Source organism: Somniosus microcephalus, unplaced genomic scaffold (assembly GCF_052327205.1).
Source record: "Somniosus microcephalus isolate GS21.2 unplaced genomic scaffold, FLI_Smic_1.0 unresolved_chr2, whole genome shotgun sequence".
NCBI lineage: Eukaryota > Metazoa > Chordata > Chondrichthyes > Squaliformes > Somniosidae > Somniosus > Somniosus microcephalus.
In genome coordinates, this window is record NW_028225180.1 from 70,126,935 (window position 1) to 70,150,258 (window position 23,324).

Genomic DNA, 23,324 nt, shown 5'->3' on the forward strand with positions numbered 1-23,324 from the left:
TGGCGTCGGGTTGACAGCGTGGTCCCGACCCACTGGGGAAAAATCAATTTTCCCCCTTGACCCGCCAGCTGACCCCTGCGAAATTCCCCTCTCACTGGGAATGTATCTCACTCTGTCCAACTGCCCATATATTCAGGGACTGTCTGTAAATATATTTATTAAATAAAGTGCTGTCTGTGTGAAGCCTTTAAATGTCCCTCAGACCAGTGTCATTCCCTGATGATCAGAATTACCATCCTGGAGCACAGTGATCGGCCTCGTCATGTTTGGAGAAATTTGTCTAATTTCTGCTGCTCCTTCAATCCCGGATTTTATGGGAATGGGGCGATTTTCCCAGAATCAAATGATAAAGCGGTGATTCCCTGTACTTTATACTCTGTGCATTATATTAATCTGTATAATATCTCGGGGTGAGTTATATTGTGAAACGCTAACTGTTGCTGTAAAATCAGTCCCCCAGGATTTTATATAACAAGGAGAATATATACAGAAATAAAAACAGAAAATGCTGGAAATACCCAGCAGGTCAGACAGCATCTATGGAGAGAGAGAAACAGAGTTAATATTTCAGGTCGAGTAACCTTCAGAACTGAAACAAGTTACAGATTTAACAGATTTTTAAGCAAATGTCGGGGCAGGGAAAGGTGGGGCGGGCGGAGGAAAGAACAAAAGGGAAAGTCTGTGATAGGGTGGAAGACAGGAGAGATTAAAAGATAAAAGGGATGATGGTGCAATCAAAAGGTGATGGTAATGGGACAAGTGAAGAAACAAAAGATGAATCTAGATGAGGTGTGAATGGCAATGGCAGAATCATCAACAGCCGTCATGTGGGAGAGAAAAAGGGAAAAGGAAAAACAATAATGAAAAAAGTAAAATAGGGGCCGAGTTTATAGTCTGAAATTGTTGAACTCGATGTTGAGTCCAGAAGGCTGTAAAGTGCCTCAGTGAAAGATGAGGTGCTGTTCCTTGGTTTTATGTTGTACTTTGTTGGAAGAGTGTAAGAGGCTGAGAACGGAGGGATCAGAGTGGGAGTGGAGCAGAGAATTAAACCGATAGGCGACCAGAAGCTCAGGGTCACACTTACGGACTGAGCGGAGATGTTCTGCAAAGTGGTCACCCAATCTGCATTTGGTCTCCCCAGTGTAGAGGAGACCGCATCGTGAGCAGCGAATACAGTATACTAAATTACAATAAGTACAAGTAAATCGCTGTTTAACCTGGAAGGAGTGTTTGGGGCCCTGGACAGTGGGAAGGGAAGTGGTAAAAGGGCAGGTGTAGCATCTCCTGCGCTTGCATGGAAAGGTGCCGTGGGAAGGGGAAGGTGTGTTGGGGGTGATTGAGGAGTGGACCAGGGTGTCGTGGAGGGAGCAGTCATTTTGGAATGTTGAAAGGGGAGGCGAAGGGAAGATGTGTTTGGTGGTGGGATCACGCTGGATGTAGCAGAAGTGGCGGAGGATGATCTGTTGAATGCGGAGGCTGGTGGGGTGAAAGGTGAGGACAAGGGGAACCCTATCGTGGTTCCGGGAGAAAGGGGAAGGGGTGAGAGCAGAAGCGCGGGAAATAGAATGGACACGGTCAAGAGCCGTGTCAACCATGGTAGAGGGGAATCCTCGGTTGAGGAAAAAAGGAAGACATGTCGGAAGCACTAGTCTGGAACGTGGCATTGTCAGACCAGATGCGTCAGTGGCAGAAAAACTGGGTGAATGGACCAGCGTCCTTACAGGAAGCGAGGTGGGAGGAAGTGTATTCCAGCCAGCTGTGAGAGTCAGAGGGCTTATAGTGAGTCTTTGTCAATAGCAGCAATAGAGTTTATTCTGTCCCGTTACAAGTTTTAAATGTCCCTGTGCTCCTAGTTTATAGGAGTGGGGAGTCTCTCACTTTATTCCCATTATTAAACTGGATCTACATTTATTTCAGGTGTAACTGGCCCGACAGCTTTTGGGGAATTTTCGGAAGTTCCCTCCCCGAGCGGGTCCTCACACACAGGGGGCGGATTATGGAGAATTCCCGGGTTCACTGCCCCCAGTTTACCCAGGAGCCGCCCGCTGTGTGCGAGGCCCCACCGCTGGCCGGTGTGTGTCTGTACTCCGGGGCTAATACCCCACAACATGTTAGATTGGAACCTTTTTACCGACAGATTTAAGATCCTGAATAACAATCTTTACTCAACATTCAGGACTGTGTATAGTTGTAAACATTTACAGCTGAAAGAATTCCAGATTCCCCAATACAGGTAGACTACCCTTTATCCGGACTTCCGAAAACCGAAACCCTCTAAATACCGAAGGTTTTTTCGGTCAGCGTAAGTCGTGCGCACGACATGACCAGAGTGGCGCACGACTTACAGGCCTAGCCGGATAAGGGATAGTGTAGCATTTTTCCGCACTTCTGAAAAACGAAATCGCTCAGCGTAAGTGTACCAGCCTTTATCCGCACATCCGAAACCAGAAAACCTCTGAAAGCTGAAAGTGGAGCAAAGCATGACTTCTGAAAACCGTATTTATCCCTGTAACTACAGTATTTATAGTCGTTATTTATCCCACCCTTTCGGATAAGGGATAGTGTATCCTTTATCCGCACTCCCGAAAACCGAATTACCTCTGAAAACCGAAGTGTTTTCGCGCACCTTCCGAAATCCGAAATTTTCCTAAAACCGAAACACGGCTGGTCCCAAGGTTTTCGGATAAAGGATAGTCTACCTGTATTCCCAATCCAGGAAACTAACCCCTCGACAAGACACACCCTACATGGTATTGGAGTAAATATCGAACTGTTAGTGATTTAAACTCGGGTTTCTCTCCTGTTTCTAGTTGAACTGGTGAATGTGGAAAATATTTTAAATTAATTTTATCTTTACTGCTGAATTATATTTTATGTTTACATTCCGCTGTCCACCCTTATTAAATATGATTTATTGTAATTAAATTATCAGACTCTCAGTGACCTGTTTTTGCTGATCTGATAAAGACTGTAAAAAACCTATTTGTTCACAAGGATCCATTCCAGGTTCTCCAGTCCTTAGGGAATTACTGACCGATCCTCTTATTATTGGTCATATTTGTGTTGAATCTGCTTCTCTCTGGTTTAACTGAACTGTGTGTTTCCCTTCATTACGGAGCAACAACACAATCCGTGACTGTTCTAAAATTCGTTCAACAGTTAGAGACAAATAAACAGTTACCTCAACTCCCGGCATTTGTGCAGTACGGGTCCCAGCCGCTGGAGTCCTTCAAACTGAATGGAGCAGTCCTCTAGATTGAGGTCTTTTATTGTATCACAGAGTCCAATGACATGAGACAGGACTGCACAGTCAATCGGGGTCAATGTGAATTCACTAAATGTAAGTGATTCCACAGATCCCACTGTTTTCCGAGCCAGTGCTTTATTCTGAGACTCAAACAGGTAGTGGAATGTGTTCAGGAGGTTCCTTTTACCAGTTTCAATCGCTATGTTCTCAATCTGTCCTTCCACCTTCTCCATCACCCAGTCAATCACTCGGCAGGTGGTTTGATGAAGAAATTTACCCAGGAACACCTCCAGGGGCCGAGCTGCCTGTGGGGAGGAGAGACCAGCAACAAAACGGAGAAATATTTCAAATCGCCCATCTTCCTTGCTGTGGGCATCACGGAGGAGTTTCAGGATGTCACCGGGATCTGGAGTCAGGAATTGTGCGAGTGCGGCTACAAACTCTTGGATGGTGAGGTGCGGGAATGTGTACACCACGCTCTGGGCAGAATCATCTCTCTCCAAAAGTTCCATCATGAACCCAGACAGGAACTGGGAAGGTTGTAGATTGTAATTGATCAAATCTCCATTTCTAAACACAATCTTCTTCTCGGAGACTCCTGTGAAGGCCATCTCACCAAGCTTCAGTATCACATCACGGGGGCTTTCAATCTCTCGGCTATGGTTTTTCAGAATATTGTAAATATAGTAGGAATATAGTTGGGTGATGGTCTTGGGAACTCGCTGCTGATTCCTGTCTCTTTGTGTAAAGAAGGGACCCAGTGACAGACTGAGGATCTTGCAGTAGGAAGGGTTGTAGCACATGGTGTACAGGATCTCGTTCTCCTCCACATGTTTGAAAACAGCAGCTGCCACTGCCTGATCTTCAAAAAACTTGTTGAAATATTCCTTCCGCTCTTCACCATCAAATCCCAGGATTTCAGCCCAGACACTGATCTCAGCCTTTTCCAATAAATGTAATGCAGTGGGGCGGCTGGTCACTAGCACTGAACATCCTGGGAGCAGCTTGTGCTGTATTAAACTGTACACAATGTCAGACACTTCACACCAGTCTTCGGGATCTGTGCACATGTGCTGAGGTTCTGTATTTCTCCGATTGTCAGCAAAATCGATCCTGTCCTTGAATTCATCCAGACCATCGAATATAAACAGCAAACTCTCTGGGTTCTTCCAGAGCTCTCCCAGAATATTCCCAAAGTAAGGATACAGATCCAGTATCAGATTCCTCAGGTTTATTCTACAGTTAAAAGCGTTCAAATCCCGGAATTTAAAGCTGAAAACAAATTGAAAGTGTGGGTATATTTTCCCAGTGGCCCAGTCATGAACAATCTTTTGTACCATTGTTGTTTTTCCAATCCCTGGGACTCCGCTCACTGCTCCTGAACTCCCACATTTGGATTTTCTCCGTGAAAAACTGCTGTGGAACAATTGACCAGTTCGGATTTTTTCCAGCTCTCTCCGGAGATGTTTCTCTCTCCACTTTTCATGGTCTCGGCCTCTTGCCAGCAGTTCATGTTCTACAAGTGTCCGATCTCGAACAGTAGAAATGACCGTTAGCTCAGCGTATCGATCAACCAGCTGGAAAATCTTAACCTTCTCCTTTATTAGGATAGTGTTCACTCTCAGTGTTTCAGTTTGTACCCGGAGTGTTTCCTTGTGTTTCTGTTGAAGTCCTTCAATTAGAAGAGACAGAACGTGGTTTCAATGTTAGTTGTATTGACATAAAGACAACTTCTCAACAGCATTTCATTATTCAGTAAAATGTTGCAAGGTTTAATTCACAGCTTTAATAGAGGTGGGTGTTGAAATTAAAACTCAGTTAATGGAAAGCTCGTTTGAAAGCGAACAATGGCTGAGAAAAGTTTCAAATCCTCACTTGATTCGAATATTCACTGAACATGCAGGTTTCAATGATATGACTTTTACCTCTGATGGTTAATACTTTCCGGCCTGCCCTTTACTAGTGACATCGCCTCACGGCTGGAGAAGAACTTGGGGGTGGGAGGGGGAGGATCCAGTTGTCGTGGTCCACGTAGGAACCAAAGGCAGGTATAACTAGGAAAGAGGTTCTGCTGACGGAGCTTGAGAAGCTCGGATCCAAATTAAAATACAGAACCTCAAAAGGTAATAATCTCTGGATTAGTACCTGAGCCCCGCGCAAACTGGCATAGGGACAGACAGAATAGAGTTTTAACTGCGTGGCTCAAAGAGTGGTGTGGGAGGAAGGGCTTTCAATTTATGGGGCCCTGGCACCAGTACTGAGGTAAGAGGGAGCTGTTCCTTTGGGGGGGTCTCCACTTAAACGGGGCTGGGACCAGTGCTCTGGCAAACCGAATAACTAGGGCAGTAGACAGGGCTTTAAACCAATGAAGGGGTGGGGTGGGACGTTTCAGGAAAGAGTAAATTTAAAAGCAGTGAGAGAAATGGTAAGGCTCTAGAGCTGAGTTTTGGGTAAAAATAAGCAGAGTGCGTCAGGATGGGACAGAGAGACCAACAAAGATAATAAGGCTTCAGAGACTAAGGTGACATCAGGGAAAAATAGAAATAAGTCAAAGCTAAAGGCACTATATCTGAATGCGCAAAGCATTCGCAACAAAATAGATGAATTAATACTGCAGACTGAAATTAACAGGTTTGATCTAATAGCCATAATGGAGACGTGGTTGCAAAGTGGCCAAGGTTGGGAACTAAATATTTCAGGATACTTAACTTTTAGAAGAGTTAAGCAAAATGGAAAAGGGGGAGGGTTAGCCCTGATAATAAAGGATGGGATAAAGACAGTAGAGAGAAAGGATCTTACCTCCAAAAATCAAGAAGATGTAGAGTCAGTTTGGGTGGAGCTAGGAAACAGCAAGGGACTGAAAACATTGGTGGGAGTTGTGAATAGGCCCCCAAATAGTAGTTGTAACGTAGGGCAGAGTACAAATCAGGAAATTAGAGGCACACCTAACAAGGGTAATACAATAATCATGGGGGATTTAATCTACAAATAGACTGAGCAAACCAAATTTGCAGTAATACTGTGGAGGACGAATTCATGGAATGTATGCAAGTTAGGTTTGTAGATCAGCAAGTTGAGGAACCAACTAGGGAACAGGCTATTTTAGATCTAGTATTGTGCAATAAGAAAGGATTAATTAATATCCTTGTAGTAAAGGGACCTTTAGGGAAGAGTGACCATAATACAGTAGGATATAATTTTATGTTGAGTTTAAAAGTGATTTAGTTAAATCTGAAACTAGGGTCTTAAATCTAAACAAAGCAAACTACGTAGTTATGAGGGGCGAGTTGGCTAAGGTAGATTGGGAAATTGGAAAAGGAGCTATGACGGTAGGCAAGCAATGGCTAGCATTTAAAGAATTAATACATAATTTACAACAAATATACATTCCTTTAAGACACAAAACCCCCACAGGAAAAGTGTTCTTACCGTGGCTAACAAGAGACGTTAAAGATAGTATTAGATCAAAGAAAGATGCTTATATTGTTGCCAAAAATAGTAAGCCTGAGGCTTGTGAGTATTTCAGAATTCAGCAGAGGACCAGAAACTGATAACAAAAGGGAAAATAGAATATAAGAATAAACTAGCGAGAGACATAAAAAAAACTGTAAAATCTGCTATAGTTATGTAAAAAGGGAAAGATTTGCAAGAGTAAATGTGGGTCCTTTACAGGCTGAGACAGGAGAAATTATAATGGGGAAATAAGGAAATGGCAGATAAATTAAATACTTAGTGTCTCTCTTCACGGAAGAAAAATGCAAAAAACTTCCCTGAAATAGTGGAGAACCAAGAGTCCAGCGAGAATGAGGAACTGAAAGAAATTAGTATTAGTAAAAAAAAGTACTGGATAAATTAATGGGACTGAAAGTCGATAAATCCCTTGAACCTGATGGCCTACATCCTAGGGTTTTGAAAGAGGTGGCTATTTTCCAAAATTCCCTTGATTCTAGAATGGTCCCCGCGGATTGGAAGGTAGCAAATGTAATCGCATTATTTAAGAAAGGAGGAAGAGAGAAAATGGGGAACGACAGACCAGTTAGCCTCACATCAGTCGTACAGAAAGTTATAGAATCTATTATTAAGAAAGTGGTAACAGGGCACTTAGAAAATAATAATAGGATTGGGCAGAATCAACACGGATTTATGAAAGGGAAATCTTGTTTGACGAATCTGTTAGAGATTTTTGAGGTTGTAACTAGCAGAATAGATCAGGGGGAACCAATGGATGTGTTGTATTTGGATTTTCAGAAGGCATTCGATAAGGTGCCACACAAGAGGTTATTAAACAAAATTAAGACTCATGGGATTAGGGGGTTATATACTAGCATGGATTGAGGATTGGTTAACGGACAGAAGAGAGTAGGAATAAACGGGTCATTTTCTGCTTGGCAGGCTGTAACTAGTGGGGTACCGCAAAGATTAGGGCTTGGACCTCAGCTATTCACAATCTATTTCAATGATTTGGATGAGGGAACCAAATGTCATATCTAAGTTTGTTGATGATTCAATGCTGGGTGGGAATGCAAGTTGTGAGGAGGTTGCAAGAAGGCTTAAAGGGGATGTAGACAGGCTAAGTGCGTGGGCAAGGACATGGCACATGGAATATAATGTGGAGAAATGTAAATTTGTCCACTTTTGTAGGAAAAATAGAAAAGCAGAATTTTTTTTAAATGGTGAGAGATTGGGAAATGTTGGTGTTCAGAGGAACCTGGGTGTCCTTGTACACGAATCATAAAGTTAACATGCAGGTACAGCAAGCAATTAGGAAAGCAAATGGTATGTTGGCCTTTATTACAAGAGGATTTGAGTATAAGAGTAAAGACATCTTACTGTAGTTATATAGGGCCCTGGTGAGACCACAGCTGGAGTATTTTGTACAGTTTTAGTCTCCTTACCTAAGGAAAGATATACTTGCCATAGAGAGAGTGCAACAAAGGTTCTCCAGCCTGGTTCCTGGGATGGGGGGGGGACTGTTCTATGAGGAGAGATTGAGTAGACTAGGCCTATATTCTCTAGAGTTCAGAAGAGTAAGAGGTGATCTCATTGAAACATACAAAATTCTTACAGGGCTTGATAGGGTAGATGCAGGGAGGATGTTTCTCCTGGCTGGGGAGTCCAGAACCAGGGGTCACAGTCTCAGAATAAGGGGCGTGTTAAGTCTGTGTGTTCCAGTTATATTTAAGGTCAATTACTGACACAGACTACAAGAATAACTTTTCAATAGGTCTTTACTATTCGGAGGTTAGGGCTGTACTACCCAGCAAATTACTACACAGCACTTATATACCGGTGTGGTCACCACCGGTATTACCGTATACAGCAGCCAGAGAAAGTAGTACATCTCTTAAGGTGGAACAGGTTTAAGTTCTCTTAAGGTGGAACAAGTTACATACACCACAATCCTCCCTTTTTAGCTTAACAGTTATATCCCCATTTAACATAACATAATAACATATATACATATACAACTTCATGTAGAAACAGTTCAAAGGTTCAGTCTCTCAGGAGGCCTCCTGATTCGAGTTGGATAACGCCTTTCAGGGGTCTCTGATTCTTGTTGCTGAGGTGACTCCTCTAGTTGGTCTCTTATATCTTGGACATCATCATCAGGTACATTCACTGCCGAGGTAGATGCTTCAGGTTCACTAACTTCTTCCACGGTTGTCTCTGTCGTAACCATGGGTTCGACCCTTGTTCTCGATTCTACCAGTTGGTCAGCATGACGCCGTATTACATTTTTACCAACATCTACCGTGTACATCAGGGGTCCTTGTCTGGCCCGAATTGTTCCGGATTGCCATTTCTCGTTTCCATAGTCCCTGGCCAACACTGGTTGTCCTACCTCGAAACTCCGAGTGGTCTTGTTATTTATATGCTGGAACTGCTTGTTTTCAACTTCCCTCCGCACATTTGGTTTTAACAAGTCCAACCTGGACCGCAACCTCCTGTTATAAAACATCATGGCAGGACTTTGGTTTGTCACTGCATGAGCGGCGTTTCGATATGCCAGCAGAAACTTGTCCACCTTATGTTGTAGTGGAATCTGATCTTCGCTCATGGCCTTTATTGCCTTTTTGAATGTTTGTACAAATCTCTCGGCCAAACCATTTGTAGCCGGATGATATGGGGCAGAGGTATAATGCTTCACCCCATTCTTCTTTAAGAATTTTTGGAATTCTTCTGACACGGACTGTGGTCCGTTGTCGGAACATATTTGTTCTGGCAATCCGTTCCTTGCAAATATCATTCTTAACACTGCAATTGTCTTTTCTGAAGTAGTGGTAGTCATCTTGATCACTTCTGGCCATTTAGAATGTGCGTCCACCGCAATTAGAAACATGGAGTCCATGAATGGACCAGCAAAGTCAATATGTACGCGTTGCCATGGGGCTGAAGGCCATTCCCATGGATGCAGCGGTGCAATCGGAGGTGCATTTTGCACTTTTTGGCACCCTGAGCAGCTTTTCGTCAGCTCCTCTATCTGTTGGTCGATACCCGGCCACCACACATAAGCCCTAGCAAGGCTTTTCATCTCGACTCCCCCCCAGATGACCTTCATGCAGTTCCTTTAGAAATCTTTCCCTTAACTTAGGAGGAATAATCACTCTCGTTCCATACATCAATGTTCCTTAACAGACGGACAGCTGGTCTCGTCTTGCCGAGAATGCCGGTAACAGAGAATCACCATGTGCTGGCCATCCCTTCACTGTCACCTCGTAGACTCGGGACAGTGTCGGGTCGTTCCTGGTTTCTCTTTCAATACTTGCATTGGTGACTGGTAAACACTCGATGATGGTCGAGTGAAATAACTCAACAGGGTCAACCTTCGTTGTCTCCTCTTCTTCAGGTAGTGGCAGGCGCGACAGCCCATCAGCATTACCATTACCATGCTGCTTTGTACCTTTGAATTCTATCTGATATTGATGTGCCCCTAAGAAAAGGGACCATCTCTGGAGTCTCTGTGCTGTCATCACCGACACACCCTTCTTAGGGTTAAAAATGGATACCAACGGCTGATGGTCTGTCAGAAGCGTAAACTTTTGGCCCTGTAGGTAATGATTAAACTTCTTTACTCCCCACACAAGGCTGAGAGCCTCCCTATCTATCTGAGCATAGTTGCGCTCAGCGGAGGTCAATGATCTGGATGCGAACGCGACTGGCCTCTCCGTGCCATTTGGCAACTTGTGAGAGAGTACTGCCCCAATACCATATGGAGAAGCATCACAAGCCAAACGAATAGGCAGTGTTGGGTTGAAGTGAGCCAACACTTCCTCTGAGGTTATCAATTCCTTGCTTTTGCGAAAGGCCTTCTTACAGTCCTCGCTCCACTCCCATGGTACTCCCTTCTGCAAAAGAGCGTTCGGCGGGTGCAGTACCGTGGATAAATTTGGCAGAAACTTATGGTAATAGTTAATCAATCCTAGGAACGACCTCAACTGAGATACATTAACCGGAGCGGGAGCCTTCACAACCGCTTCGATCTTGTCAGAAGACTTATGAAGTCCCTCCTGGTCAATGACATGGCCACAGTACGAGATCCGCTTCTGAAAGAACTCACATTTCTGCCGATTAACTCGAAGTCCATATTCTTTCAATCTGATGAGCACCAGTTCCAAATTTGCGAGGTGTTCCTCGTCACCATCTCCTGTAATCAGAATATCGTCCAGGTAACATTGTGTGCCTGGAATTCCCTGTAATACCTGCTCCATGGCCCTCTGCCAAATTGCTGGAGCTGATGCCACTCCAAAAACCAGTCTATTATACCGGTACAAGCCTCTATGCGTGTTGATCGTGAGGTACTGGCGCGACTCTTCCTCAACTTCCATCTGTAAGTACGCCTGCGCCAGGTCTATCTTGGTGAAGTGTTTCCCGCCCGACAATGAAGCGAAGATATCCTCAATCCGCGGAAGCGGATACTGCACCGTGTGAAGCACTGGATTAACAGTGATCTTGAAATCTCCACAGATGCGAACCTTCCCTGGTTCTCCCGGCTTGTTGCTCGAAGGACGTTTCATCACGGGAACAATGGGCGTAGCCCACTCACTCCAGTCTACCATAGACAGTACTCCTGAACGTTCTAGCGCTTCCAGCTCCGCTTCCACAGCAGGTCGTATCGCATAGGGTACCGGTCTGGCTTTGAAAAATTTTGGTTGTGCATGTTCTTCAATCTTGATGTTTGCCGTAATTTCTCTCAGTGTTCCCAGTCCCTGCTGGAACACCTCTTTAGCATCGTCCAATATTCTGGACAATCGTTTAGGTTTGACATCTGTTTCCCTGGCATCTACCGTTAGTGCTTTTAAGGAATGCCAGTCCATATTCATTTTTCTAATCCACTCCCGTCCCAGTAGTGGTGGACCTCCTTCAGGTAGCACATATAAGTCCATTCCTCGGCTTTCTGTGCCCTTGTGGACCACCTTTACCTCTATCTTTCCGATGGGGTATACTCTTTGCCCCGTGTATGTTTTCAATACAATCTCCGTATCCCGTAGGGGAATATGTTGGAATAACCTTTTGTAATCTTTCTTATTCATGACCGTCAATGCCGATCCAGTGTCCAATTCCATCTTCACTTGGACTCCTGCTATCTGAAGTGTGACCCAAATTGTCTGGAGGTCTGCTTCCTTACCAACGTTGTGTACTCTTAAGCTACCCAGTTCATTACTGCTGGCGTCTGAATCTGACTTCTGTTCGTTCGAACTGTTCTCTGTCACCTTGTGTACCTTTCTGTACTTTCCCTGCGGTGACTTTTTGTTGCTGGTCTTCTCTCCTGACCGGCATACTTTAGCTATGTGACCAAGCCTGCCACATTTTCTGCATTCCTTATTTTTGAACCAGCACCGGTTCTGATCGTGCGTTGTCTTTCCACAACGATAACATTTTACTGTACCCAAGACCATTTGATTTGTGCTGAGTTCCGGTGACCGTAGCTGCATTACCGCCGTGCCTCTCGCTGCGGCTTCGTGCGATGCTGCCATAGCGACAGCTTTATCAAGCGTCAGCTCATTCTCCTCAAGCAGTCGCTTTTGTGTCTCTTCTTTTAACAATCCACACAAATTTATCTCTTAGCGCATCTGTTAGTCCTGTTCCAACCTGACAGTACTTTGCTAGCTTACGCAATTCAATTAAAAATTCAGCATTGCTTTCATCTTTCAGCTGCTTTCTGCTGTAAAATTTAAATCGTTCCGCTAGCATCAGCGGCGTGGGGCTTAAATGATTTTCAGGACGGTAACAATATCCGAGAAAGTCTTATCCGCCGGTTTCTCTGGTGATAGAAGGTGTTTCAATTGCCCGTATGTCTTCGCACCCATTAAGTTTAATAAGGTTAGTGCTTTCTCCCCATCTGGTATCTTATTTGCTCTACAATAAACTTCTATGCGTTCTACATACGTGGTCCAATCTTCGATGTCGCTATCAAAAGTATTAATGTCGCCATGTTTAGGCATCTTTGCAATTTTTTTTCTTTTTTCCAAAATGGCGGCTTCCCGCGCTCGTCTTCTTCACCCGCTGGCTGCAATGGCGATTGCTGTACTGCTGCCGGTCTCGCCTCCCCAGTGGTTAACAACTCCCCCGACGCTGCTTCTACTCCACCGCGGTTCCCGTGGGCATTCGCGCTTTCAGCTGCCCCAGTCGCTGCGCCTTTCGGCCCAAATGCGGCCCGGCCCTTTTCACCGGCCGCTGTCGATTTCACCGCCCTCTTTCCTCCGTCTTCCCTCCCCTTCGCTACAGCCAACGCGGCCGACTTTCGCTGATTTGCTTACCCACCACCGTGGTAGAAGGAAGATAGCTGTCTGCCGCTGATGGGGGCTTCGAGTTCAGAATTTCTCTTCTTCACTCCGGGTCCTCGATGCCTCCCGCGCGATGTGCTGTTCAGCAGGATGATGAGGGTGGATGCCTCTTCTCGACGCCCGTTCTGAGGACGAAGCTGCCGTGGATGTAAACTGCCGCAGGGTAAGATCGGACTCGTCGCCACTGTTAAGTCTGTGTGTTCCAGTTATATTTAAGGTCAATTACTGACACAGACTACAAGAATAACTTTTCAATAGGTCTTTACTATTCGGAGGTTAGGGCTGTACTACCCAGCAAATTACTACACAGCACTTATATACCGGTGTGGTCACCACCGGTATTACCGTATACAGCAGCCAGAGAAAGTAGTACATCTCTTAAGGTGGAACAGGTTTAAGTTCTCTTAAGGTGGAACAAGTTACATACACCACAGGGCGACCATTTAGGACTGAGATGAGGAGACATTTGTTCACTCAGAGGGTGGTGAATCTTTGGAATTGTGGCGGCTCAGTCATTGAGTATTTTCAAGTGATATGGGGATAGTGCAGGAAAATGGAGATGAGGTAGAAGATCAACCATGATCTTATTGAATGGCAGAGCAGGCTCGAAGGATCAAATGGCCTCCTCCTGCTCCTATTTCTTATGTTGTTATGTTCATTACAAATCCACGCATGATCCAGGTTATAAGACAGTAGATTCTAGTGGATCAATCATTCACACAGTCAGTGGTGCTTACGATCTTCAGAAATGGGAAATAGGACATTGGATATCTGTGGAAGAGGGATAGGCTGTGAATGGTCAGAAGCCCACTATTATTTTATCAGACCTTGGGCACGTTATCTATGATATTGTGTGCATTGAGTGATGGACAGACTTGGGAAGGAAAGTAAGTTCCAATCGGCGGACTATTTGATCCTTAACTGAGATTCCAACCCCATATCCTCCCCATCACCAAGACCGCCTACTTCAACCTCCATAATATTGGCCGTCTCCGCCCTTGCCTCAGCTCATCTGCTGCTGAAACCCACACCAATGCCTTCGTTACCTCCAGATTGAACTACTCCAACCCTCTCCTGGTCAGCCTCCCTATTCCAAAGCGCTCTTGGTCGGCCTCCCACCTTGCACCCTCCGGAAACTTGAGGGCATTCAAAACTCTGTTGCCCCTAACCTAACTTGCACCAAGTCCCATTCACCCTTCACCCCATTCCTCGCTGACCTACATCGGCTCCGCGTCCGGCAATGCCTCGTTTTAAAAATTCTAATTTTTGCATTCCAATCCCTCCATAACTTCACCCTCCCAATCCCTGTAGCTCCCTCCAGCCCTACAACCCGAGACCTCTGCACTCCTCCAATTCTGGTCTCTTGCGCATCCCAGATTTTCATCATTCCATCATTGCCAGCCATTTTTCAGCTTCCTCAGCCCTAAGCTCTGGAATTCCCTCTTTAATCCTCTCCGATCCTCAACAGAAATCCACTGTCCTTATATCAGGACTCGTGCATGTTATCTGTGGTATTGTGGGCACTGAGCGAGAGACAGACTGTGAAAGAACAGGAGGAAATGTGCTGTTGCTTCAGGACTCAGGTTTTCTGGTATTAACTCCACTTCCATAGTCACCTGACTACTGGTGAAGGTTACTGTCATTCTGAAGGTACAGAGGGGAATGAGAAAGATTATTCAAGGTATTAGGAGTTTAGATTGAGGGGGTTTGTTGTGCTTTGTTTGGGCAAGAGACTTCTGTATTGAAACGTTTTAATGGAATTCACGACATTAGTGCAGGAAACAGGCTCACATTTACAAATTAATTAGTAACCGAGAAAATTGAATGTCAGAAGTAGGAAGGGAAACCAAGGTAACTTTTTTACCCAAAGGGTAATAGAGCAGGGGAACAGCTATCAGGGAAGGACACTAAAGGGGCAGGGTTAGTGGAGTACGGAGACAAGTAAATGCGATTCTGTGGATACACTGAGAGGAGGGGTAGTTGGGGTTATCTCTATAATAGAGAAACGCTCATTTGGGACAAATGGCCATTTGCTGTCCCTAATCATTACATAGGATATACGGCACAGAAACAGGCCATTCGGCACAACCAGTCCATGCTGGCGTTTATGCTCCACACGAGCCTCCTCCCGTCTTTCCTCATCGAAATCTATCAGCATAACCCTCTATTCCCTTCTCCCTCATATGCTTGTCTAGCCTCCCCTTAAATGCATCTATACTATTCACTTCAACCACTCCCTGTGGTAGCAAGTTCCACATTCTCACCACTATTTGGGTAAATAAGTTTCTTCTGAATTCCCTGTTGGATTTCTTGGTGACTGTCTTTCTTGATGGGCTCTAGTTATGCTCTTCCACACAAGTGAAAACATTCTCTGTATCCACTCTATCAAAATGTTTCATAATTTTAAAGACATACATTGGGTGACAAAAAGAAGGTTGAGGGGTAACCTAAGAGAAATGAGACCCAGCCTGTTCATCCTTTCCCGATATGTATACCCTCCCATTTCTAGTATCATCCTTGTAAATCTTCCCTGCACCCTCTCCAGTGCCCCTATATCCTTTTTATAATATGGCGACCAGCACTGTACGCAGTACTCTTAGTGTGGTCTAGCCAAGGTTCGATACAGGTTTAGCATAAGTTCCCGACTTTTCAATTCTTTATCTCTAGAAATAAACCCCAGTGCTTGGTTTGCTTTTTTATGGCCTTGCTAACCTGTGTTGCAACTTTTAGTGATTTGTGTATTTGTACTCCTAGATCGCTTTGTTGCTCTACCCCACCTAGACTCGCACCCTCCGTGATAGGCAACCTCCCTATTCTTCCTACCAAAATGTAATACCGCGCATTTTTATATATTGAACTTCATCTGCCATTTATATGCCCATTCTGCAAGTTTATTAATGGCCTCCTGTAACTTGTTGCAGTCCTTCTCAGTATTGACTATCCTCCCCCCACAAATTGGTGTCATCTGCAAATTTAGAAATTGTGTTTATGATTCCCAAGTCTAAATCGTTAATGTAAATTGTGAACAGCAGTGGTCCTAGCACTGATCCTTGTGGAACACCACGTCCCACCTTCTGTCACTGTGAATAGCTACCCTTTACTCCTACTCTCTGCTTTCTGTCCTGAAACCAGCCAGCAATCCATTCTGCTACTTGTCCCCTGACTCCGTATTCCCTGACCTTGTTCATCAGTCTATTATGGGGTACCTTATCGAAGTCCTTTTGAAATCAGATCCTGTTATATTGTGTTTCAGAAATTGTGAACCCAGAATTTGCAGTCGGAATGACGGCGAACTGACAGCATTCACCATGATTCCTCCTTTGAAGCGGACTGCAACTTCGGGATTTTGGCACATGAGCAGGTGCCTGCGAAAATCCTGAAGTTGCAGTCTGGTCAATGACAGCTCCGAAACTAGCTGTGCTGAGCCCCCCCACTACCTGCCCCCACAGAGCCGGCAATCAGTGTAAATACCAGAGGGAAACTGAAGAGAACTTCAGCTCTTCTGCAGTATGTACGATGTCCAATTCCTCACAAAACAGAATTGCTGCAACTGGGGTTTTTAAAGAGTTATTACTAGTAAACAACAGTTAAGGGTCTGGAAACTAATTTTACTTTTGTGCAGTGTGAAATTTGTCCATTTTATTACAAATATCAATTACAAATTTTCAAAAGAAATATTTTAATGTTTGCCCATCTTTATATCAGGTTTGGTTTTCCCCCTTGTGAGAACCCCAAGCTTTGTTTTGCTCTCTCTAACATTTTTAAACATTACAATTTTAAGGGCTTGTTCACTTCCTTGTTCGCTGTCTGTGAGAATTCTGACTTTAGATTGGCTGCTTAGACAGACTGTTGAGGTCACAGCAGTTCGCAAAAGGGAATCCCCATTAACTTCTGTTGATTTGAATTAAAGTTCGGAAAACCCAACGTTCTCGACACAGTGATCGCGAGAACCTGAGCGAAAATAACTTCGGGGCCAGCCTCCTCCTGAGGTCCCCACCATCACAGAAGCCAGTCTTCAGCCTATACAATTCACTCCAGATATCATCAAGAAAGTGCACTGGATACAGCAAAGGCTACGGACCCTAACAACATCCCGGCTGTCAAGCTGAAAACTTGTGCTCCAGAACTAGCCACCCCATCAGTCTACTCTCAATCATCAGCAAAGTGATGGAAGGTGTCATCAACAGTGCTATCAAGCGGCACTTACTCACCAATAACCTGCTCACTGTTACCCAGATTGGGGTCCGCCAAGACCATTCGGCTCCCAACCTCATTACAGCCTTGGTCCAAACATTGACAAAGGAGCTGAATTCCAGAGGTGAGGTGAGAGTGACTGCCCTTGACATCAAGGCAGCATTTGACCGAGTGTGGCATCAAGGAGCCCTAGTAAAACTAAAGTCAATGCGAATTGGGGAAAATTCTCCACTAGCTGTTCCGCGTTTCAGATCTGGAGCTGCGGCTGGAGTCACTGTGGAGCATCAGCGAGGCTGAGATCTACGTGGGTAGCACGTTTAATGAGGTGAGACAGAGTAAAAGAACTAGGAAGGTATTGCAGGAGTCCCCTGGATCCATCTCCCTCTCCAACAGATTTTCCGTTTTGGATACTGCTGGGGGAGATGGTTTCACAGGGGAATGCAGCAAGCATTACGAGTGGCTCAGCTGCACAGGAGGGGAGGAAAAAGAGAGGGAGAGCAATAGTGATAAGGGATTCTATCGTAAGGGGAAAAGATAGGCGTTTCTGTGGCCGCAGATGTGACTCCAGGATGGTATGTTGCCTCCCTGGTGCCAGGGTCACTGAGCAGCTGCAGGACATTCTGAAGGGTGAGGGTGAACAGCCAGAAGTCGTGGTCCATATTGGTAGGTAGAAAGAGGGACGAGGTCCTGCAAGCAGTATATAGGGAGCTAGGAAATAAATTAAAAAGCAGGACCTCAAAGGTAGTAATCTCAGGATTACGCTCAGTGCCACGTGCTAGCGAGAGTAGAAACAGGAGAATAGACCAGATGAATGCATGGCTGGAGAGATGGTGTAGGAGGGAGTGATTTAAATTCCTGAGGCATTGGGACCGATTCTGGGGGAAGGTGGGACTTGTACAAGCTGGACGGATTACATTCGGCAGAATGGGGCCCAATATCCTCGCAGGTGGGTTTGCTAGTGCTGTTGGGAAGGATTTAAACTAGTTTGTCAGGGGGCTGGGAACCTAAGTATGGGCCCAGAACGGAGAGAAACAAAGCTGGAAGTGCAAGTTAGAAAAGTTGTCAGCAAAACGAGTAGGGAGCAGAAACAAAGGCCAACAGTAAAGAGGGTCAAAGTGCAGCAAAATATTAAACAAGCAAAGTTGAAGACACTTTATCTAAATACAGGTAGCATTTGCAACAAGGTGGATGAATTAATGGCACTAATGGAAGTAAATGGGTATGATGTAATTGCCATTACAGAGACATGGTTGCAGGGTAACCAAAGCTGGGAACTGAATGTTCCAGGGTACTCAACATTTAGGACGGACAGACAGAAAGGAAAAGGAGGTGGCGAAACGCTGTTAATAAGGAATGAGATCGGTACGATAGAGATAAAAGATCTTGGCTCGGCAGATCGTGATGTAGAATTGGAATCAGTTTGGGTGGAGCCAAGAAACAGCAAAGGGCGGAAAGCAGTGGTGGGAGTTGTGGAAAGGCCACCAAACAGTAATGGTAATGTAGTACACAGCATCAATCAAGAAATTAGAAGTGCTTGTAACAAGAGCAATACGGTAATCATGGGGGACTTTAATCTACATATTGACTGGGCAAATCAAATTACCACTAATGGTGTGGAGAACGAATTCTTGGAATGCAGGCGAGATGGTTTCCTGGATCAATATGTGGAGGAACCAACCAGGGAACAGGCTATTCTGGATCTGGTACTGTGTAATGAGAAAGGGGCCTTTTGGGACAAGTGACCATAACATGATTGAACTTTACATTAAGTTTGAGAGTGATGTAGTCCAATTTGAAAATAAGGTCTTCAATCTAAACAGAGGAAACTACAAGGGTATGAGGAACGAGTTGGCCATGGTAGATTGGGAGACTACACTAAAAGGTATGAAGGTGGACATACAATGGCTAACATTCAAGAAAATAATGCATAATTTGCAACAAACATATATTCCTCTAGGGCATAAAAACCCAAAAGGAAAAGTGATCAACCATGGCTAACAAAAGAAATTAAAGCTAGTATTAAGTCAAAGGAGGAAGCTTATAAAGTTGCCAGAAAAAGCGGTCAGCCTGAGGATTGGAATCCTTTTAGAAATCAGCAAAGGGGGACCAAGAAATTGATAAAGAAAGGGAAAATGGAATAGGAGCATAAACTAGCAAAAAATATAAAAACGCATTGTAAAGGCTTCTGTAGATATGTGAAAAGGAAAAGAGTGGCGAAGGTAAATGTAGCTCCTTTACATTCAGAGACGAGAGAATTTATAATGGGGAATGAGGAAATGGCAGTGAAATTAAATAAATACTTTGTGGAGGAGGACACAAAAAACCTCCCAGAAATACGAGAAAAGCAAGGGTGTGATGAGAATGAAGAACTTAAAGAAATTATTAGTAAAAAAAGTCCTAGCAAAATTAATGGGACTAAAAGTCGATAAATCTCAAGGACCGGATGACCTACATCATAGGGTTTTGAAAGAGGTGGCCATTGGGATAGTGGACGCATTGGTTGTCATCTTTGAGGATGTAACTAGTGGAGTAGACAAAGGGGTACCGGTAGATGTGGTGTACTTGGATTTTCAGAAGGCCTTCAATAAGGTCCCACACAAGAATAAACAAAATTAGAGCATATGAAATTGGTGGTAATATACTAGCATGGATTGAGAATTGGTTAACAGACAGAAAACAAAGATTAGGGATAAACGGGTCTTTTTCAGGATGGCAGGCTGTGACTAGTGGGGTACCGCAAGGATCGGTGCTTGGGCCCCAGCTATTCACAATCTAGATCAATGATTTGAATGAGGGGACTAAATGTAACATTTCCAAATTTGCTGATGATACAAAGCTAGGTGACAGTGTCAGTTGTGAAGAGGATGTGAACAGGCTTCAAGGGGATCTTGACAGTGTCAGTGAGTGGGTGAGAACATGGCAGATGCAATATAACGTGGTTAAATGTGAAGTTATCCACTTTGGTAGAAAAAACAGAAAGGCAGAGTATTTCCTAAATGGTGAAAGATTGGGGAATGCAGATGCTCAGAGGGACCTGGGTGTCCTTGTTTATGAGTCACTGAAAGTGAATGTGCAGGTGCAGCAAGTCATTAAGAAGGCAAATTTTATGCTGGCCTTTATTACAAGAGAATTTGAGTACAGGAGTAAAGAAGTCTTAACTCCAATTATATAGGGCCTTGGTGAGACCACACCTGGAGTACTGTGTACAACTTTGGTCTCCTTACCTAAGGAAGGATATACTTGCCATAGAGGGAGTGCAACGAAGGTTCACAAGATTGATTCCTCGGATGGCGGGACTGTTGTAGGAGAAGAGATTGAATAAACTAGGCCTGTATTCTCTTGAATTCAGAAGAATGCGAGGGGATGTCATTGAAGCATCCAAAATTATTACAGGGCTTGATAGGGTGGACGTTGGGAGAAAGTCTCCCTTGGCTGGGGTGTCTAGAACCAGGGGCCACAGCCTCAGGGTAAAGGGTATGACATTCAGGACTGAGATGAGAAGAAATTTCTTCAGAGGTTGGTGAATCTTTGGAATTCTCTACCCCAGAGGGCTGTGGAGGCTCAGTCATTGGGTATATTCAAAACAGAAGTTGATAGATTTCTGACTAGTAAGGGCGTCAAGGGATATGGCGATAGGGCCGGTGAATGGAGTTGAGGCAGAAGATCAGCTATGATCTCATTGAATGGCGGAGCAGGCTCAAAGGGCCAATTGGTCTACTCCTGCTCCTATTTCTTTTGTTCTTATGCCTAGCACAAAGGACGATGGTTGTGGTGGTTGCAGGTCAATCATCACAGCCCCAGGACATCGCTACAGGAGTTCCTCAGGGCCGTGTCCTAGGCCAAACCATCTTCAGCAGTTTTATCAATGAACTTCCCTCCAATTTAAGGTCAGAATTGGGGGTGTTCGCTTATGACTGCACAGTGTTCAGCGCTACTCACAACTCCTCAGATAATGAAGCAGTCTATGCCCGCATGCAGCAAGACGTGGATGACGTTGAGGCTTGGGCTGATAAGTGTCAGGTAACATTTGCTCCACACAACTGCCGGCCAATGATTATCTCCAACAAGCGGGAGTCTAACCACCGTCACTTGACATTCAACGGCATTACCATCGCCGAATCCACCACCATCAATATGCTGCGGATCACCATTGACCAGAAACTTAACTGGACCAGCCACATAAATACTGTAGCAACAAGAGCAGGTCAGAGGCTGGGTATTCTGCGGCGAGTGTCTCACCTCCTGACTCCCCAAAGCCTTTCCACCACTTACAAGTCAAAAGTAAGGAGTGTGATGGAATACTCTGCACTTGACTGGATGAGTACAGGTCCAACAACACTCAAGAAGCTCGACACCTTCCAGGACAAAGCAGCCTGCTTGATTGGCACCACATCCACCACCTTAAACATTCACCCACTCTACCAGACGTACCATGGCTGCAGTGTGTACCATCTACAAGATGCACTGCAGCAACTCGTCAAGGCTTCTTCGGCAGCACCTCCCAAACCCCCAACCTCTTCCACCAAGAAGGACAAGGGCAGCAGGCGCATGGGAACACCATGACCTCCAAGTTCCCACCAAGTCACACACCATCCTAACTTGGGAAGTATATCGTCGATCCTTCATCGTTGTGGGGTCAAAATCCTGGAACTCCCTACCTTACAGCACTGCGGGAGTACCTTCACCACACAGACTGCAGCGGGTCAAGAAGGTGGCTCACCACCACCTTCTCAAGGGCAACTAGGGATGGGCAATAAATGCAGGCCTTGCCAGTGACGCCCACATTCCATAAACACATTTTTAAAAAGCAGCAAACTCAAAATTTCAGGCTATAAAAATATATATTTTTAAAATTAGTTTAGATTATTTTTGGCCCCTTTAAAAAATGTTTACTTATTTTTCAAAAAATTAAATTTTTGTTTAAAATGTTTAATTAAATTGTATTTTAATTAATTCTTGAACATGTGATTTTTTTTATTTCAATGTTGTGAAAAATGTTATTTTTTTTAGCAGAATCCTATTATGCATATGGCGATTCCGTATATAAATGAATCCCCATGAGCCTCTTAGGAATCCCCTTCGTGATTAGTTGAGCTGTCCCATGTGATCCCAGGGATGCCAGTGAACCGCAAGCCACCTGGGATACGTGGGCCATTTCGCAGGCCTACGCATGCAGGCAAACGACTGGAAGAGTCTGAAGCTCCGATGCACCAGGTAGGTGCGTAGTCTTCTTGCGGTTCCAAGGATTTCACCTGCGGAGAGCCTCCGACCGCAATTTCCAGGCCAATGTTTATTTAAACCATTACGCTGTTAAAAGCAGGTCCTAGGCCTGCTTTTAGAAGGCATAAGCGTTTTTGTGGGCATTCGCTGGGCAACTAGCCCAACTCTGTGCAACAAATGTCCATTTTTAGCAGACGGGTACGATCGGTCAAGCAAAATATTACCAGGTCACAATTTCTGGGTTTTCGTGCATGCAGATATCTGGGCCATTGTCTTTTCCTCACATTCCTCCAAGGATTACTATTCTACTGTGTGAACATCTGTAAATCTTCTGTGCATAGAATTTCACAGTGTATCGGGATCCTGCCGGGTGTGTATGGGGTTTCACAGTGTATCAGGATCCTGCCAGGTGTGTATGGGGTTTCACAGTGTATCGGGATCCTGCCGGGTGTGTATGGGGTTTCACAGTGTATCAGGATCCTGCCAGGTGTGTATGGGATTTCACAGTGTATCGGGATCCTGCCAGGTGTGTATGGGGTTTCACAGTGTATCAGGATCCTGCCAGGTGTGTATGGGGTTTTGCGGTGTATCACGATCCTGCCGGGTGTGTATGGGGTTTCACAGTGTATCACGATCCTGCCAGGTGTGTATGGGGTTTCACAGTGTATCAGGATCCTGCCAAGTGTGTATGGGGTTTCACAGTGTATCACGATCCTGCCAGGTGTGTATGGGGTTTCACAGTGTATCAGGATCCTGCCAGGTGTGTATGGGGTTTCACAGTGTATCAGGATCCTGCCAGGTGTGTATGGGGTTTCACAGTGTATCAGGATCCTGCCAGGTGTGTATGGGGTTTCAGTGTATCGGGATCCTGCCGGGTG

The 23,324-nt window shown here is 44.8% G+C and overlaps 1 protein-coding gene across 2 annotated transcripts in view; it reads right to left on the minus strand.

Annotated features, from left to right (window-relative positions):
• Nucleotides 1-23,324, minus strand: part of LOC147092797 (NACHT, LRR and PYD domains-containing protein 3-like) — a 76,116-nt gene that overhangs the window by 12,405 nt on the left and 40,387 nt on the right. For both annotated transcript variants that reach the window (XM_085976044.1, XM_085976045.1), the window contains exon 7: nt 3,182-4,919. In XM_085976044.1, the coding sequence (XP_085832170.1) occupies nt 3,182-4,919 (1,738 nt within the window). The remainder of the gene's footprint in view (nt 1-3,181; nt 4,920-23,324) is intronic.